We start from the raw sequence: 16,335 nt of genomic DNA on the forward strand, positions 1-16,335 counted from the left end.
TTTTAAGAGGGTAATTCAGTATTTTATGCAGATAAAAGTTTTAGAAAATTATCTCCTCTACAGGAAAATAGTTTAGGAAATCAGACCCTAAAAATTAAATTAAAATGATGTATCTGTTAGGGACACAGAGCATGATGGCAGGTAAAGGGACAGTGAATAGAAAAACATGACACCCAAAACGGTGAAAACTAGAGAAACATTGAGGTAGACGAGCACTGCTTAAGTGATCCATTTAAAGTTACTTGAAACACATAAGTGAACTGACTGGATATACGGTAACTTTTAAGTGGATAAACTATTTAGAGATATTACCTATGTCTGCAGCCAGAATTAAAATAGTCACCCCTTTCCACATAGCTTATAATATGATCTCAGCACTCAGCTAATCCTGCAGAATTTTGGGCTGTACAGCAATTCATCTGATCAAAAACATATGCATTCTTTGGCAAGCAAACCTGAAAGAAAATAGCTTGCTGGTGAGCACCCAAAGTACCCTCCTCAAGTGCTTTTGAACACTGCCTTAAACTACCATGTTTTCCCAAAAATAAGACAGTGTCTTATATTAATTTGGGGTCTAAAAAATTCACTAGGGCTTACTTTCAGGGATGTCTTATTTTTTTCATGTACAACAATCATCTCTCCCTTCCTCTCCTCCATCCCAATTCTTCCTTTCTTCCCCCCCATGTGCAGTATCTTTCCTCCCCCTCACCCATCCCCTTGTGCAGCATCTTTCTATCCCTCCCTCCTATCCCCCTGTGCAGCAGAACCCCATCGACCCTCCCACCATGAGACTGACATACCTCCGCTCCAAGGCCTCATAAAACGGCAGGAGTGGGGGTTGATGAATCAACGAGTTCAATTTTTTCAGCAAATCAGGCAACACTAGTGTCAGGGATGGAGGCAGGGAGTGTCTGATACATTCGGGGGGGGGGAGGGGGCTTTCGGGAATCAATCTTAACTAGGGCTTATTTTTGGGTTATGGCTTATATTAGGAGCATCTTTAAAAATCAGGTTAGGGCTTATTTTCGGGATAGGTCTTATTTTCAGGGAAACAGGGTAGTTATAAAGAGAGCTCATAAAGGTTATGGACTGGGCCCAGGGAATATTTCCATCATTACAATGTTCTGATGATTAGAAGCTAGGGAAAGAGTAATGGGATTTCATATACTGGACCACTTTTTACAATTATTATATGCAGGTGCTCTCTGTCCCTATTTTTAAAGGATTAGGGGACTGGAAGGGGAGGGTCTGGCCAGGAAGAGGGTGCACTTAAAAAATGGAGCAGGGACAGGAGACCTTCTTTTTTTTTTTTTTAATTGGCAGAATCTTTTGACAGCAATATTAGCAAACCAATGAGGGAAAGTTAACCTCATCGCTTTAGCAGGTACAACTTTCAATGTATAACAGCTTGCAGAAGAATGACAGTCATTTTGCATAATACTGAGATGCTTTGAAAACATTTACATGCTTCACAGCTCAATATTAATTATTTAATCTATATTGCTGACATCCTATGTTAAGCTGAACAATGACAAAAGTACAATTTTAAAACAGTAACTTGCTAAATGAGAATCTGTGCAATTTTAACCCCGACTTCTTTGAAACTGTAAACTCAAAATGTATCTTCAACATAAGCAGAAAACTACCCTTTTAAGAAAAAAAAAAATTCAAATCAAAATAGAACAGAGCATTTAATCTATGCCATTTTATCTACATGTGTGGATTGCAAAGCTCACACTTGTAATGCTACAACAAAGAGGTTATCATTTAATGAGCCTCAAGCCACTGTGGAGATTAGCTATGTGCAACTTCAAAACAACGGGCAAACCTTACAGGTGTTTGCTTCATTCCTTCCTTTATTGAGAAAGTCACAAAAAAAAGGAAATAGACTTAACATGTCTAAAAAAAACAAAACAAAAAAACCCAAACATTACACAGATGTGTGCATGTCTCTTCTAAAGATTCTAACTAAAGCTCTTAAATGAGCAAAGTCACAGTTATATGCTGGTATATGTGTTGCAAATGTTAAGCTTTAGAGTCAACTTGAGAGGCTTTAAACAAAAACAAAAACCCAACAAATGTCTGAAATCTGCCACATTGTGAGAAGAGCTGAATCTTCAGGTGACCATTTCAAAGCAGCAAACTTTCTCTGCATGGTACAGAAGGGATGAATGTGAAGTTTAGCATTCACTGTGCCATCTGGGCTTCCATGGCCTGTGCTGTCCACTCAGGAGCTGTCTGACTAATCTTTTCTAATAGGTTGTTAACCTGGAAGCATAAAGACTGGATCTGTTTGTCCCATGTTGGCAATGCTTCACGGGCTGAAAAACAGAACAAAGCAATTAAAAAAAAAATTACTCAAGTTGCAAATTTCTTCTGTCCCTTATTCCTCACAATTTTCAATGTAAACTATCACACGCAAACAGAGAAAGGCTTTTACATATTTCTAGTAGCTCTGGAAGATCTGTTCATTTAATCTGGATTGGTCTGATCAATAGGTGCCTGCCTAGGGCAGGCACAATGTGGTGGCTGTAGTTTGAGGGGGATTTTTTTTTTTGGGGGGGGTTGCAGCACACATTCAGCATAAACACAGAAGACTCATCATGCTCAAGGCCTACCAGGTCCTGTCCCCTCTGAAATTTCTATTTTGGAAGGGGGTAGGACCTGACAGACTTTCAATATGCGTAGATGCTCAAGGTCTTTGCCAGCTACAATGAGTCTTCCTAGACCAGGGGTCTCTAAGTCCCTTCCTGAGGGCCGCAATCCAGTCAAGTTTTCAGGATTTCCCCAATGAATATGCACGAGATCTATGTGCATGCACTGCTTTCAATGCATATTCATTGGGGAAATCCTGAAAACCCGACTGGATTGCAGCCCTCAAGGAGGGACTTTGAGATCCCTGTCCTAGACGAACTGAGTTGTTAACTTGCTGGAGGGTGGGGGGTAGGGAAGGAGAGATGCTGGAGGGTAGGACCTTAGCTGCCTCTCCCATTGTTTGGGGGTAGGATGGTTCACCAGGGTGTCAGATGCCCTTGGTCCAATCCTGCATTTAATGCCAAATGCAGTCACATGATCATGGTGAATCTCCATCTTCAGAGACTTTCAAATATCAAATGTTTTCATATGTGGCTGTATTTCAGCATCTTCCAGAATCCTGAAAGTGGGACAACTCAGTACTCCACATGTAATATAAAACCAGAAACATAAAATATGGACTATTTGAACATACGAGATAGACATACTGTATACAGTTTTGCTAAATTTTTTTCTACTTTGCTGATGTTCCCTGAATTAGTTCAGAGAGAAGATTAAGCAATCATATCCAGGTCAGAGCCAAATTTTATTTGGCAATACCAGGTCAGACTCATCTCACTCATCATCACTGAAGGGGCACTTTTTCAGCCAGCAATTTTCTCCAGCTGAAACTGGAACCAGCAAAATCCCCAGCTGAGCTAGAGAGAGAATATCAAGAGCCTACTGCTGGGCAGTGAACAGCATTACCACAGAATCACCAAGCCATCCCACTTTAATAAGCTCCTGAGCTTTACTAAATCTCATAGGCAAAAACTTGCTCAAGTTTATAATAGTCTTGATATACCACCTATCAAACTGTCTGAGCAGTGAACAATTACAAAAAGTCCTTTAATAAGAAAAGAGAAATTGTAGTGGAGGAGGGCACAGATGGATAAAGAGATAAGGAGGGATGGAGGGCTGAACTACCGTGTTTGATAGGAAAGAGCATCTTTAAATCAAGTTTAATACGTGAAATAAAATAAGCTGGACCTAAGCCAGTCAGAAAGGTCCAGTCCCAACACAAAGGTTTTAGAAGTGTGAGAGTATTTCATGCAGAATCTTTGCACCCCTCATCCATCTATAGAAGTTGTGTTAAACTACATTTTTCCTACAAGTCAAAAAGCTGGAGCTGTTTTTTCAACACTTACTTATTTGCATGCTCAGGAATGCTTTGGAAGCATACCCAGCAATTTTTTTTTTAAAGAGTGGTTCAATCTGCATTATTTAGAATACTAAAAGTGTAGTTGCTTATGGGGCTTTTTCACAGATAGCAGAGGAATGCACACTTGATGGTGACACCCAAGTGGCTCCATGTATAATGGCTCTCCTTTGTTTCAGAGAATTTTATTTTTAAAGGGTTCCTGAGCTTGGGATGTTGGTTGTATTAACACTGGATCTCTGGACCAGTGGAATAGAAGGGTGGGAATCAACGGCTAAAGTACAGACTCCTGTGTATATGTAACAGAATAAAGGCTTAGGGGGAAACTCTCCCCTCCAGGTAGACTTATGTGAAATTCAGAGACTACTTTGGGAAGGAATTTGGAATGGGATTTTTTTTAAACAACTTATGAAGGAACAGTAAGGGTAGTAAACTAATGCTTGAAGCTCACTGACTTCTGGCTGAAGTAATTGCTATAAGAAATGTCACCTTCCGTGTGAATATTTAACAGCAGCCTATGACACTGGTTTAAATGGTGGTAGTAAAAGAACCACATTAGGATCCCAAGGGGGAGGCTTCTGAAAAGGTGGCCTGGTATGAAAAGACCTTTCATGAAGGCATCTATTTTCAATTGCTTTCTAATCTAGGAGTTCTGGAATAGTGGATGATAATTGGTTAATTTTACATGCACACTATTTGGAGAATCTAGCCTATTTGAAAGCATAATAATTTTTAGTGGAACTTTTCCTCAAAGACAGAATAAAGTTTGCTGATATTACAGTCTGTCAAGAAATAAGAATCAGTTGGCTTTCAATATCCATACCCTGAGATTGAAGGTCAGGACAAGCTAACTTACTGTTGTGCTGAGTTAACAATGCTGGGCTATTTCCTAGGTGCAGTGCTCTACTGCTAGTGATTGTTTTCTCTCTTCCCCATGTTTTCCGACAGAACACGTTGCTTTAGTATCTGGGAAACAAGCCTAATAAACTGACCATTTGTCATGAAACGCAATTTTAGTTTTTTAATGTATATGGCAGATGTGATCTTAGGGTCTCAATTCTCACACTTGAGGAAGCACTTACTTTCAAAATGAACTATCCCGTCAATCTGGTCAATGAATCCATTCATACGGCCCTCCGTTATCATTTGAGATGCTATTTTTTCTGCCTGAAAAAGAAAAACAAGACAACCCAAATTGTGAGAACCGCTTTAATTTTCTCTACCCATTCTATTTTTTTTTTTTATAATTCTTTATTCATTTTTAAACTTTCAGCAAGTGCACAATATAAGTAATACATAGATTTACTAACATCACTTGATAAATCTATCAAGATCATAACAAAGGTATATATATCTAAACCCTTCTTCCCCCCTCCCTTTCCATACAATTATTTAATTGAATCAATCTTTGTCATATTTCTTTTTTACATTTTTATTTTATTTTATTTTTTTTCATTTATATAAACCCTCCCCTTTCCCTTCCAATCATAAATAATGTTAAGAAAATGGTGTTTATTCATTACAAAACAATGTCAATGGCCCCCATATTTCATTAAATCTTTTATAATTTCCATTTTGTATTGCTATTGAACGTTCCATTCTATATATGTGACATAGTGAATTCCACCAGAAAAATACCCATTCTATTTTAAAAGGGAAGCTTTACGAGTTCATTTCAGTATCTCCATGCTAGTTTTGTTAGCACCTCAAAGACCATATAATGTGACCTCGGAAGGGCCTCTTATCAGCATTCACAACCTAACTTTTCACCCCTACCTAAGCATCGTCCACTTCTATAATAATACTTGGATTACAAAACGGATATATCCTTACACATCACCTAGTCTTAATGAAAGTATCATCCTAATTACATCAACTCTTTTAGATAATATAGCTTAAAAAGAAAGCTTTGAACCTCAGATGCAATAGTTTTCTAGTGTTTAGATAAAATACTCCTAAGTACTGTTCACGTTTAAACATTTTTATTTTTTATATCTTCAAACATAAAAAAGCATGTAACAAATACAATGAACTAAAGCAACTGTGGATAGCTCCTACCTGTGTTGGCTACAATCGTAAAATGGTTGCCGAGATCTCCAGTGGCAATCTTGCTACACTATCGCTGAAGTCAAGAATTGGGATAGGAAAGAGCATCTAGGGATGATTCTTGCCCAGATTCTCCACTAAACTACCAGGGCAGTAAGACAGACCCAAGGGTGCAAGTATCAGTGGCAATCTACAAGTGGCTCCTGGAAAGGGGGTGGGGGTGCTAACTATGGTCAGAAGTGGGGGAGAAGAGAGCCACGGACAGAAGTTTTTAGTTGAAAATGCATCAGCCAAGTGCAGATTTTTGGGCTGAATTCTACACCGAAGCCAAAACCAAAATTCACTTGGTCTCCAAAGACCACATTTATTTCAGTTTTTTAGCTGTTCACCCAAAATAGTCCATAACGGGTTACAGATCAACATACACAGTGTAACTCAACAGTAAGGTAATACAGATGACATATTCTTACAACCATAAAATTTAGTGTCTACAGATTCAAGATAGTGTAGATGCCTTCTGCGGTGCTCACAGGTGGAGATGCACAGGTTCAGGACTTGTGTGCTTTTCTACTGGAAACAAAATTAGCAAGGTAAGAATCTAATCTTCGTTTTAAAAGCCCATTTCTAAACAGTCTAATTCAATTCCTGGCACATAACGATGAGCCAACGATGACCTACTTGAACTTGTAACTATGCTTTGTAACTATGACCTAACTGAATTAGTAACTGTACTGATCTACCTGTACAAGTAACTCTATTGAAACTCCATGTCAAATTGTCCATTGTAACTTCCTGGGTAACTAACCCAACCTCTTGTACTGTAATCCAACTTTGAACTGAATAGGTAAAGGCGGCATAGAAAATTTGATTAACATAATATAACATTTAGGTCAATCAAATAAGGTGCAAAATTCAGGATCCACATTTGCAGACATTTAAAAAAATAAGTTTTTACAGCGTTACTGAAACATCCCTTCCAATAATCTGACTAATGATAGGACTTGATTCCACATTTTAGATATAAAATGGGAATAAACTCGCTTGCGGGCATTTTCCAAATAGAGGGAGCATCCTGAAGGCATATTCAGTTATCTCTCTTCTGACTGCAGGGATCAAACAGGAACATACATTGATAGTTTCTCTATCATACAACCTGGAACCATATTGTAAAAGAATCTGAAGGCAAAGATTAGGGCTTTAAAGATGTTTTCTAATAAGTAGCCAGTAGACAGAGGCCAATGCTGGAGAGACATAGTTGTGAATATCCAATTTTTTCAAGAGACAAACTGCTGCATTATGTACATGTTGTAAATCATAGTAGATTCTTTAAGAACATAAGAATAGCCTTACTGGGTCAGACCAATGGTCCATCAAAGCCCAGTAGCCCGTTCTCATGGTGGCCAATCCAGGTCACTAGTACCTGGCCAAAACCAAAGGTGTAGCAAGATTCCATGCTACCAATACAGAGCAAGCAGTGGCTTCCCCCTTGTCTTTCTCAATAACAATATGGACTTTTCCTCCAGGAACTTGTCCAAACCTTTCTTAAAACCAGCTAAGCTATCCGCTCTTACCACATCCTCTGGCAACGCGTACCAGAGCTTAACTATTCTCCTATTGGTTTTCCATGTAACTTCATCAAGTGTCCCCTAGTCTTTTTAATTTTTGACAGAGCACAAAAAACTATCCACTTGTACCTGTTCTACTCCACTCAGGATTTTGTAGACTTCAATCATATCTCTCCTCAGCCATCTCTTTTCCAAGCTGAAGAGCCCTAACCTTTTTAGTCTTTCCTCATATGAGAGGAGTTCCATCCTCTTTATCATCTTGGTCGCTTTTTTTTTTAACCTTTTCTAGTGCCGCCATAAAGGAAACCAAAATTGAACGCAGTACTCCAGATGAGGTCGCACCATGGAGCGAAACAGGGGTATTATAACATTCTTAAGTCTTGTTAACCATTCCTTTTTAAATTATTCCTAGCATCTTGTTTGCTTTTTTGGCCACTGCTGAACATTAGGCAGAAGGTTTCATCATATTGTCTATGATGACACCCAGATCCTTTTCCTGGGCACTAACCCCCCAAGGTTGACCCTAGCATCTATAACAAGTTACAAATTTAACATTTCTCTGTGCAACAGTTATTATACTAATTATGCCATCACATCCATAGGACACATCCCAAATATAATAATCATCTAACTGCAACCCTCATAATCAAATCCATTCATTAACTCTATAGTAGAGAATGACACAGGGAAAAAAATCTGTCCCCGTCACCGGACCACAGTTTCCTTCACCGCCCCGTCCCCTTCACTGCCCCATCCCCGTCGCATCCACCCATCTCTCTCACCACCTCACCGCCCTTCAGCGGCCCGAGAATCTCCCTCCCTCCCCCTTACCTTGATGGCGTAAAGAAACTTAAGGGAGGGAAGGCGCGTGGTCACTGCGCACGGCACCTTCCCTCCCTACGGCCAAATCTATCTCCCTCCCTCTTACCTTTGCGGCGCTTTAGAAAAGAAACTGATGCTGGCGAAACCTGCCTGTACCGCCCTGCAGTCGCGTTTGTGGGCGGAAGCTTCTCCTCTGACGCACCGATCCCAGAACAGATTTCTGCGGCACTCCACTATTTACCCTCCTCCATTGAGAAAATTGGCCATTTAACCCTACCTTCGGAGTCTGTCCAATAACCAATTCCTAATTCACAACTGAACATTGCCTCTTATTCCATGACTCTAACTTTGTCAGAAGCCTCTCATGAGTAACTTTGTCAAAAGCTTTCTGAAAACCTAGATACACTACATCAACCGGCTCACCTTTATCCACATGTTTATGCACACCTTCAAAAAAGTCAAATTGGTGAGGCAAGACCTTCCTTGTCTAAACCCATGCTGACTCTGTTCCATCAAATCATGTTTGACTACGTGTTCCACAATTTTATTTATTTTTTTAATAAATGTTTCCACTATTTTGCCCAACACTAAAGTCAGGCTTACTGGTCTGTAATTTCCCGAATCTCCCATGGAACCCTTTTTAAAAATTAACGTAACATTGGCCACTATACTATATAGTACATTGGTACTATAGATGATTTTAGCAACAGGTTATAGATTACTAACAGCAGATCAGCAATTTCATGTTTGATTTCTTTCAGGACCCTGGGATATACACCATTATATCAGTAATTTATCACTCTTGTCATTAATACTCTGCATTAATACTCTTGAAAACAATTTCTGGTTCAGGTAGATCTCTCATATTTTCTTCTGTAAAGACTGAAGCAAAGAATTCATTCAATCTCTCCACTATGGTTGCAGCTTAAATCCGCAATACGGAAATGTAATTTATCCATTTCAGGTTTCAAAACACAGCCCAATTTGCTTAAGTATTGCTCTCTATTTAGTACGTTGGGTCTTGTGGCATCTCGTTTTTATGGTCTATTGAAGCAGATGAATTTTCTGAATCTTTCAAGTCTTCGGAGGGTATGGGAAGAAGATTCACACGCTTACTGAGAGTGGAATAGTTTTTGGCTCCAAATAATTCATTCTAATAAATCTTCTTCAGTAATGCAATCTATGTACTTCTTAGCACACCATTCTTTATGGACTCCATTGAAATCACATTTTATTTGTTCATCTGTTTCTAAGAATTGTTGGTTGTGCCATGTGCAAGGCAGAACTCAAGTATACTTTATTTGAATGAGTGCATGTAAATAAGTTCTGGCAAAGTCTGGACAACAATTAGCACCATCTTTCATTTCAATATGCCTATTTATTTTAAATTTCTACTTTTAAAATCTTTGTATTTTCAGCTTCAACGATCAAAGAATGATTGTCACTTGATACACTTCTAACTGCAGGAATTCAAACTGTTTTAGCTTCTTGGAAAGCTTTGCACTTGGTGTCTTATGCAAAGTGGTAGAATGTGATATGTTTTACATATAGAACTGTATTTAGTGAAGAGGAAAACCTATCGTCTTCATGTGCTGCAAAATGGTTTCTGCTTTCTCAGTATCAATGTTTTTTTCTTCTCAATCAATATCTGTTGGGTTTTTATTTATCTTATTTAGTAACTATTGTATTTCATTACAATTTTGCTGGTGGTTTCATAATGTAAATGTATTGTGAAGTTATATGAAATAAATAAAAAAAACCTTGACTTAAAAAAGGGGGGATGGGTCTTGCATACAGCTTTTTCTGTGCGGTTTGCACAATCAAAGAGATTTATATATTTTAGACAGGTACTTATTTTGTACATGGGGCAATGAAGTGTTAAGTGACTTCCCCAGAGTCACAAGGAGCTGCAGTGGGAATCAAACGTCAGTGCTGAAGCAGATGTTCTAACCACTAGGTCACACCTCCATAAAGGTAAAGGTAGAAGGTAAGAACATAAGAATAGCCTTACTGGGTCAGACCAATGGTTCATCAAGCCCAGTAGCCCGTTCTCACGGTGGCCAATCCAGGTCACAAGTACCTGGCCAAAACCCAAGGAGTAGCAATAATCCATGCTACCGATCCAGGGAAAGCAGTGGCTTCCCCCATGTCTTTCTCAATAACAGACTATGCACCTTTCCTCCTGGATTTGATACCGATATGTCAGGACCCAGATGCCTACACTCCTGACAAATAAGAACATAAGAACTACCGCTGCTGGGTCAGACCAGTGGTCCATCGTGCCCAGCAGTCCGCTCTTGCGGCGGCCCTTAGGTCAAAGATCAGTGCCCTAACTGAGACTAGCTTTACCTGTGTATGTTCTAGTTTAGCAGGAACTTGCCTAACTTTATCTTGAATCCCTGGAGGGTGTTTCCCCCTATAACAACCTCCGGAAGAGCGTTCCAGTTTTCCACCACTCTCTGGGTGAAGAAGAACTTCCTTACGTTTGTACGGAATCTATCCCCTTTTAGCTTTAGAGAGTGCCCTCTCGTTCTCTCTACCTTGGAGAGGGTGAACAACCTGTCTCTATCTACTAAATCTATTCCTTTCATTATCTTGAATGTTTCGATCACGTCCCCTCTCAGTCTCCTCTTTTCAAGGGCAAAGAGGCCAAAGTTTCTCTAATCTCTCACTATACGGCAACTTCTCCAACCCCTTAACCATTTTAGTCGCTCTTCTCTGGACCCTTTTGAGCAGTACCGTATCCTTCTTCATGTACGGTGACCAGTGCTGGACGCAGTATTCCAGGTGGGGGTGTACCATGGCCCGGTACAATGGCATGATAACATTCTCCAATTTGCTCATGATCCCCTTCTTAATCATTCCTAGCATTCTGTTCGCACTTTTCGCAGCCGCCACGCATTGCACGGACAGCCTCATCGACCGGTACTCCCAAGTCTTTTTCCTGGGGGGGTCTCCGATTACCGCACCAGACGTCCTGTATTTGGGTATAAGATTTTTGGTATCTGAAGATTTAAACTGGATTTCAACCTAAGTAATAAGGTAGCAGAATAGGAGCATAGAGAAGTCTAATAAAATAGAGCAAAACCACTTTGTAGTAGACCATTTTTACAATACGTCATTTATAAAAAGCTTACCTTTGCTGCAGGAATTTCCAACAACGCCCCAAGCTCTTCAAAAGTAATGTTGTTGTATAGTTTGCTTGCAGACAGCAAATTGTGTTCTATTACTGCTCTGTCCAAAATACTAGAACCTGAAAGTAAGCAAAAATAATACAAGATTGTTCTCAGTTTCAAGCTCAGAGTTGCCATCTTTCAAACTGCCCATACTAAAATAAAGTCCACAGTACTTCTGCTCATGTACCTATTTTCACAGAAAGTACACATATGTTTCTCTGAAAACTGATGGATATGTGCAGTTTTCATTGTGCGAGTACATTACAAATGGAACATACACACAGATGATGTGAAGATGTCGTTTAAGAATATTATTTTGCACCCTCTAAACCAGTGGTCTGAAACTCAAACCCTTTGCAGGGCCACATTTTGGATTTGTAGGTACTTGGAGGGCCTCAGAAAAAAATAGTTCATGTCTTATTAAAGAAATGACAATTTTGTATGAGGTAAAACTCTCTATAGTTTATAAATCTTTCCTTTTGGCTAAGTCTTAATAATAATATTGTAATTTATAGCTAAAGAGACATATGATCAAGAAACTGTTTTATTTTACTTTTGTGATTATGATAAACATACCGAGGGCCTCAGAATAGTACCTGGCGGGCTGCATGTAGGCCCTGGGCCACAAGTTTGAGACCACTGCTCTAAACAGACCCAGAACACCTCCTCCCACTGAAGTTAAAAACATGCTTTTGTGAACAATATACACATTTAGCTATACTGAGGGTAGGTAATTTTCTGAAAACCAGCTTACACAGGTAAAATGCTGTAGGTAAATTTGCCTTCTTCATGTATACTACATCATGCATAGCTAACAGGTTTTTATTTTGTTTTTATGCACATTAAGACCTCTCTCCAGATCTGTCACTACAACTCTAAGAGACAACTTCAAATAGATGATCAGCAAAACTCCTTTAACAGGATAGTCAAATCCTTCAGGAACAGCAAGTTTCCAAGTGCTCTCAGTGCCTCAGCTTTAAGTGAGGTGGTTGCTATCCAGTTTACAAAGGGCTAGATTCACTAACCCACGATTCTGTCTCTGATCCGTTCCCAATGGCATGCAGGCCGACGAATTCACAAAAGGCCTGCATGCAAATGGGGACGATTGTAGACATGCCTCCCACCCACAGCACAGATCACTAGAGAGCGATCCTGGAGTATGCGCAGACCCTAACAGTAGTGGCAGGAGAAGCAGCCTCCTGTCACTGCTGTCAGGACTTCTGCTGGCTTTTTTTATTTTTTATTTTAAATCAGTTAAAAATAACCCACCCTCCGCCCTGAAATACCTCCTCCCTCTCCAAACCCCTAAAAAATGCCCCCCCTGCGCTGATGCCCTGCCGAACAATAAAAGGCAGCAGGGATGCCAACTCCCTCCTGCCATCTCAAACCCGGCCCACCTCCCTCTCTGTAGCTTAAACTACGCTGGCCGTCTGGCTGGGCCTGGTCCATCCCCTCCCCATACCTTGAAAATTGTTGGAAGCAGAAAGGATGTTCGGTCCCTCCTGCTCCTCCAGCCTCCTGCACAGCAATGATGGCCTTAGGCCATGTCCCGATGCATCATCTGATGCACGGGGAGGGGCCTAAGGCCCCGATTGGCTGAGGCGCCTCGGGATCCTCCCTTGGGAGGGGACTGGGGCGCCTCAGCCAATCAGGAACTTCCTTAGCGACAGCAACCGCGGGATCAGCTCAATATTGGAGCCTGATCACAGTGGGGAAACCGACATTCTCACGATGCCACCAACCCAGCCTGCCTCCAAGCCTCGATCCGGCCCCACCCAGCGCGATAGCCTGCTCTGCCCATCCCAGGCCTACCGGGAACAGTTTTTAAAGCTGTGGAGGTGAACGGTGCACAACTGTTTGGCGCGCCAGCTAAGGCGCACGGCAAAGGCGCGTGCGCCTTTGCGAAGCGACTGAGACCCAGACCGCACGATAAGTACACCTTACTACCATTAAAAGGATAGCTAGCTGCAGCATGTATAGTCTACAAGAATAACCTGTAGCCTGTTACTGCACGTATACCCTGCTAGTATTAACCTGCATGTATAGCCTGCATGCTTAGCCTGTTACCGCATGTATAACCTGCAACTATATCCCAGGCTAATAACCTGCATGTAATAATAATAACTTTATTCTTCTATACCGCCATAGTCGTGAGACTTCTAGGCGGTTTACATTGAAGAGAGCTGGACAGTCAGCGAGTTACAATATGCAGATAAGAGAAATACAGCCTGCAGAAACTTAAAAAGGCAGCATAATACAATATACAGATAGTTAACAGATGTTAGAAATATCAGACTTATACACAGAAGTGGACATGTTTGCAATATTAGAAATTGATTTAGTGTTTTGTGTAGATACTTTTTAGGTGATATTTCTGTATAGTCTGTATGTTTAGCCTGTTACTACATATAAAGACTACAAGCATAGCCTGTTGCTGCCCATTGCACAACCTGCAAATATAGCCTGTAAGTATAGCCAACAACTGTCTACTGTATAACAGTAGCCTGGCACCGCCTACTGTATAACCTGCAAACATAGCCTATGAGTATAGCCTGCTACTGCCAACTACTGCTTACATAAATTCTGCTACTGCCGGTCACTACCTGATACTATTAACATTAAACCTCTAGACAACATGGCAATTTTTAACGAACACCAACTGCTTTTAGGGATACTGTACCTAATCTGCTCCAGATGCTTTAAATCCAGAAAGGTTCTCAATTGTTCTGGGACAAAGAAAACATTTTAAATCTGCGTATTTCACAACACATTTGCATGGATATGCTAAAAATAAATAAATAATGTAGCACCCAATGTTCTTGTCTCTTGTCGCATAGAAATAAATTATCTCCTTTGTTCTTGTGTAGATCTAGTTACATCTAAATAAATCCAAATTCTTTTACCATGAAATAATTCTTTATAATGTCTAGAATAAAGTTTCATGAGGGCATTTAAGCCCTTTTCAAAAAATGAGAGAGATCAACAAAGTAGAACTGAGTCTGTAATAGATTCCTCTAATATAGCTGAAATATTATTCAGATCTAGTTGAATATTTTCTCCTTCCATATCACCCTGGGTCTTTTTTGAGGAAATCGGTAAATAATAAATTCAGTTCACAGCGGAATATTAGATCAGTGGAATATTCGAGTATCTCCAACAAATATTTCTTGAACATCTCAAGAGGAGAGACCCCAGGGACTTTAGGAAAGTTGAGAATTTGTATATTCAATCTTTGGTTATCATTTTCAATCTTTCTTTGTAATGCAACATTATCCTTAATTGCAGCAGTCAAACTCTTGAAGAGACTGAACATCTGATTATATTTGAATTATAGAGTTTTTAGCCTCCAAACTACTTTGATCAAGAAATTTAGATATTTCATCAACTCTCCCCTCCCAGAGCAATTACCTCTCCAGATGTCTTCATTGAAGCGGCATTCAGTTTTTATAACATTGTCCAAATTGCTTCAAGGTCTATCTCCTTGGGGGAACTTGCACCTCAGCTGAACTTTCCATTGGCTCTTTCACCTCAGGGCTTCCTTTGTAGATGCAGCTTTGGTGGCCCATGATTCAATTCCCTCAGCAGAAGCCAATGCTGGACAAGTAGGTGAAACTGACGCTGGGAACGATAACAATGCCTCATGTCCCAGGAGTGGGAAGACCTTCTCCTCTCTCCCTCACAGAAGTGACCAAGTCCTCGTTCTTCAGTAGGATTCCGGCAATAAACTGTTCTGTTATCTGCTGGCTTGCTGGTGGTACAACCGCCATGTAGGGAACGGCCTTCACCACACCCTTTCGTTTGTGTGGCATAATTTTGAGGCATAAAGAAAGAAAAACTAGCAGACTAAAAACGAGCGATCTCACAGATGTTCAGTCAGTGCCACCATCTTGGCCACTCCCCCTTCCATAAAAGTAGTATTTAATGTCTATTTCTTGTTTCTTTTCCCTATGTATTTACTGGTAGCCCCATTTCTGTGACATAGTGATGATTCCATTATTTTCCTTTGATTTGTAGGTCCATTCTTGGAAACCATCTGTCCCCTAGGTTTTGTGAGGTCACAGTGTCCCTAGGGAGGATAAATGCTCTCAAGTAACAAGAGGCTACTACCAGTGTAACAGCACAGGTGCAGGTGATGTCTAAATGGTGTCTAGAAGATTCCAAACGACCTCAGTGCTAACCCTGTAGCACTGTGTAACAATATTTAATGTCAATGCTCACTTAAGTTTACCTTTCCAATTTACTTTCACTCCATAATCTATGTATTTGTCAGCAACTTTCTGCAGTCTTACTCTTTCCAAACTAAACTAGCAGCAAAGTGCAGGGCTGATGTAATAAGTATGTTAAACATTGCATACAATTTTGTGCATTACTATTGGTGCTCTGTGTTAATATGGTTAGAGCATGAGCTAACTGCGCAAAGCTTCATTTTGATATCAATGCACAGCTCATTTAAATGTCATGAAAATGAAGATATTAGCTATTCTGATGCAGAGAAGTGCACAGAAAACCACACGAATGGCTTCATTGACTTGTCGACCAGTACAACCAAGTCTCTTTCCTGGGGGGTGTCTCCGAGTACTGCACCGGACATCCTGTATTCATGTATAAGATTTTTGTTACCGACATGCATCACCTTACACTTATTTACATTAAACCTTATTTGCCATGCTGCGGCCCATTTCTAGAGCGTGTTTGTCACGTTGTAGATCTTCGCAATCCTCCTGCGCCTTCACTAATCTGAATAACTTTGTATTGTCTGCAAATTTAATCACCT

General features: G+C 40.3%; 1 protein-coding gene and 1 non-coding gene across 4 annotated transcripts in view; both read right to left on the bottom strand.

Moving 5' to 3' along the window:
• Positions 1-1,301: 1,301 nt before the first annotated feature.
• Positions 1,302-16,335, bottom strand: part of COPS4 (COP9 signalosome subunit 4) — an 89,902-nt gene continuing 74,868 nt past the window's right edge. For 2 of the 3 annotated variants that reach the window (XM_033963961.1, XM_033963952.1), the window contains 3 exons: positions 11,523-11,638; positions 5,035-5,119; positions 2,079-2,321 (listed from right to left, as the gene is read on the bottom strand). In XM_033963961.1, coding sequence (XP_033819852.1) covers positions 2,188-2,321; positions 5,035-5,119; positions 11,523-11,638 — 335 coding nt within the window. In that variant the 3' untranslated portion in view covers positions 2,079-2,187. Of the gene's footprint in view, positions 2,322-5,034; positions 5,120-11,522; positions 11,639-16,335 lie in introns of all 3 variants that reach the window. The other variant, XM_033963944.1, reaches the window with a different exon arrangement.
• Positions 3,293-3,384, bottom strand: LOC117352832. Its single transcript, XR_004537884.1, has one exon. It is a non-coding gene; the product is annotated as a Z30 small nucleolar RNA (small nucleolar RNA).

Source organism: Geotrypetes seraphini, chromosome 1 (assembly GCF_902459505.1).
Source record: "Geotrypetes seraphini chromosome 1, aGeoSer1.1, whole genome shotgun sequence".
Taxonomy (NCBI): Eukaryota; Metazoa; Chordata; class Amphibia; order Gymnophiona; family Dermophiidae; genus Geotrypetes; species Geotrypetes seraphini.